The sequence below is a fragment of the Carya illinoinensis genome, chromosome 13 (genome assembly GCF_018687715.1).
Source record: "Carya illinoinensis cultivar Pawnee chromosome 13, C.illinoinensisPawnee_v1, whole genome shotgun sequence".
NCBI classification, from domain to species: Eukaryota; Viridiplantae; Streptophyta; class Magnoliopsida; order Fagales; family Juglandaceae; genus Carya; species Carya illinoinensis.
In genome coordinates this window covers 29,010,049-29,013,434 of record NC_056764.1, presented here as the reverse complement: position 1 = coordinate 29,013,434, position 3,386 = coordinate 29,010,049, and the positions used below count along the sequence as shown (strand labels likewise).

At 36.9% G+C, this 3,386-nt stretch overlaps 1 protein-coding gene across 1 annotated transcript; it reads left to right on the top strand.

Annotated features, from left to right (window-relative positions):
• The first annotated feature begins 320 nt into the window (after window positions 1-320).
• Window positions 321-1,299, top strand: LOC122291113 (auxin transporter-like protein 2). The gene is made up of 4 exons (XM_043098760.1): window positions 321-401; window positions 588-773; window positions 884-996; window positions 1,121-1,299. Exons 1-4 carry the CDS (start codon window positions 321-323, stop codon window positions 1,260-1,262), a joined length of 522 nt encoding a protein of 173 aa, XP_042954694.1. The 3' UTR covers window positions 1,263-1,299.
• Window positions 1,300-3,386: the final 2,087 nt, after the last annotated feature.

The window sequence follows — 3,386 nt, the reverse complement described above, 5'->3', positions numbered from 1 at the left end:
CATTTCTCTTCGTTTAGCTGAAATCCAAAGCATCGAAGCTGTGAGACCCGGACCCAACGCCTCTTTCTCCCTCTGTTTCCATCGTCTCGACCACAGCCTCTGCAATTTCCAGTGCTCACTGTTATAGCTCTGGTTCTTAAATACTAACGACCAGTGCTCACTGTCCTGCAAAAGTTCCTCCTTAATTCCCCCTTACAAGAGGTGCTCTTTTTTGTCAGATCTCGACTCTCAAAGCCCACGAATCAAGCCCCAAGAAACAACTACTGGCTCTTGTTCTTCTACGCGGACTCCAACTCAAAGTTTCCCTTCGTCTATAAGAAATGTTACCTCAGAAACAAGCGGAGGAGGCCATGGTCTCGAGCTTCAACTTGACTGAGCGTGATGACAGAGAGGAAGAGAAGGTAGACGAGTCGGGTTTGGGCCTCAAAAGCTTTTTCTGGCATGGTGGGTCTGTCTATGATGCATGGTTCAGCTGGGGAAAAAAAATTCAAGTCATAAGTTGGATTCATAAAAATATTTTTTCAATCAGTTTTATCAGAGAAAGATTTTACTGATTTTGGTTTTTGGTTTTGATTTTGGTTTTACAGGTGGCTCACGTTCTGTTAACGCTGCCATACTCTTTCTCTCAAATGGGTATGCTTTCAGGGATTATACTGCAGGTCTTTTTTGGTCTGCTTGGAAGCTGGACTGCTTATCTTATCAGTATTCTATACGTCGAGTACCGAAGCCGAAAGGAGAAAGAGAATGCCAGCTTGAAGAACCATGTCATCCAGGTAAGCATTTCAAGAACACCGTCACACTGTACAATTTCATACAACTCAAATTTATTTGAATTTGAGTATCAAAAAAAAAATGAATTGTTCTTTTGTGTATCTATGGACAGTGGTTTGAAGTGCTCTATGGTTTACTTGGCCTGTACTGGAAAGCCGTTGGGTTGGCCTTCAACTGTACCTTCCTCCTCTTTGGATCTGTTATCCAGCTCATAGCTTGTGCAAGGTATTCTTCTCTCAAACTTGGCTTTCCATCTTTGCCTTTGGATTTGTAGTTTCAAGGCGATAATAAGATTTGGGTTATGTTTATGACTAAAAATTTGTGCTTTTACGTGGGATTAATTATACAGTAATATATACTACATAGACGACCATTTGGACAAGAGAACATGGACATATATCTTTGGAACTTGCTGTGCCACCACTGTGTTCATACCCTCATTCCACAACTACAGGATTTGGTCCTTCCTTGGGCTGGGAATGACCACCTAAACTGCTTGGTATTTGACCATTGGAGCCGTTGTTAATGGCCAGGTACAAAAAATTAAATTGAGAACATTTCTCACGAGCCTCTTCCTTCTTTGTGTGCGCTTTATTTAATTAAAGCTTCCCTTTTTCACTCTTATACTATATTTATATATTACTGGTTTACAGGCAGAGGGTGTTGCGCCAGTGGCCCAACAAAGTTGGTTTTGTATTTCACAGGCGCCACCAATATACCGTGTGAGTTTGACCATATCCTAATTTTTTAAAGTAACCCATGCTGCTATATTCTTCTCTAAAAATTCAGAGAGATTAAAAAAAGGTAAAATTTATTGCTCGGTGATCTTCTATTCGAAAGCTTCTGTAATATGCCATAAATGGGTTTTGAGGGAAAAGACAAAATCACGATCGAATTATTTTATTAGCTCCATTAATGTCCTACGTGTAGTTAAATGGGACGCAATGTTTGTAAGTTAACCTAGATGGTTATGCAAGGGAAATATTTTATTTTTTGGTTGATTTCCAAAATATGCTCTGTTGTTTCTGGTAGGTAACAAGAGTGAGTGAGGTTCCCTCATTTTATAAACGAAGAAGTTTCAGCATAAGTTTGGGTTACTTTATACTAGCTTGACCATGTGGTGATGTACTTGGTCTTTCACAACTCTTAAGTCATTCGGCTTCCATTTACTAACTTTATCCACTCGGTCTTCCACTTTAGCATGTGTGTTGGGGCGAGAGGGGATGCAGAGAGGATTTAAGGATTATCAAGATGAGAACCATGATGCTGCAGCTCTGTTTAGGAAGACACATTGCCTATTCCATTTAATTACTTCCTACAGAGTTAGTTTGGCAATTGTTTGTGTTTATACCTTTTCTTCACACTGTTTTGTTTGGCCTAACAGATAACAACAATAACCATATTGAGGATCTAACTTCATTTTATGCAGGCCCATTTACCATATCTCCAAAAGTATTGCGACAGAAACTTCAGAAAAGGAATGTGTCATCCACCTTGGTGCAGAAGGAATGTGTTTCTAATGTTTAATTTTAAATACTCATCATCACATTCATGAAGGGCTACCCATATTATCTCTGCATCTGTACCGATCCATGATTGATTTTTCATTCTTATTGTTCTGAAGATTTTGTTTTGAATTTCAGTTGGCATACATGTTCTGGGTTCAGGGCTATAGATTTCGTGAAGCTCACAAATTGCTATTGGTAAACACTTCTTTGTTTAATGTTTATTTTTTTTTTGATAAATTTCAAAATTATAGTTATAAGGTAGATCAGAATCCTTTCATGCAATATATGGTACTCTTCTTTGTTTAATTATTTTAAAACTGTTTTTTATCTTCTCATTAGAGAATATTCTGCACACTTGTATGTTCTATGTCAAGAATATAGCAAACATCCAATTAATAAGTTTTAATTGTGGACTTCCATAGGCATGACATGAAGTGGGTGCATATTAGATTTCTTAACCAAGCTCATTAAATCTTGAGTTGGTGACATTTTTATTGAGGTATTGCTGTTGTTAACTTCAATAATTATCTGTAAATTATTTAAGATTATGATAAAAGAGGCCAATGAATGCCTTGATAGCCTCAAATCTTCACCATGTTTCTGAAATATCTCATTGTTTCTGGCTTTCAGAGCAAACGGTCGTGCTTCCCAAAACTGGATAGAGTTTCTATTCTTGGGGATGCTATTGACTGCTTAAAGGGTGAAAGTTTACTTGTATGAATTCATGATATGTCTTTAACATTGTGCTGTTTCAGTTGGTAGTTTAGCAACAAATTCTAATTACTTTTGAGTCTTTACTTTGCTATCCTATCTAATTTATCCAGTTTCTACATCCACATATATTTCTAGGCACTTTATTGAATTTGAATTAATGCCTATTGGCATCAAGATTTCTGTTTATATGCATTACAGTCTATTAATCAATTTTCATCAAAAAGTTCGTCTGCGTAATAATTTGTTGATGAGAGGTTATTGCCAACCATTGAGAAGGTCGAGTTATGATGGAAGAGATATGGAAGTAAGTAATATGCTAATATTTTTCATGATTAGATATGATTTTGTGTGGATGATTTTTTTTATTCAGAAAAGATATGATTTTCTGTCTTT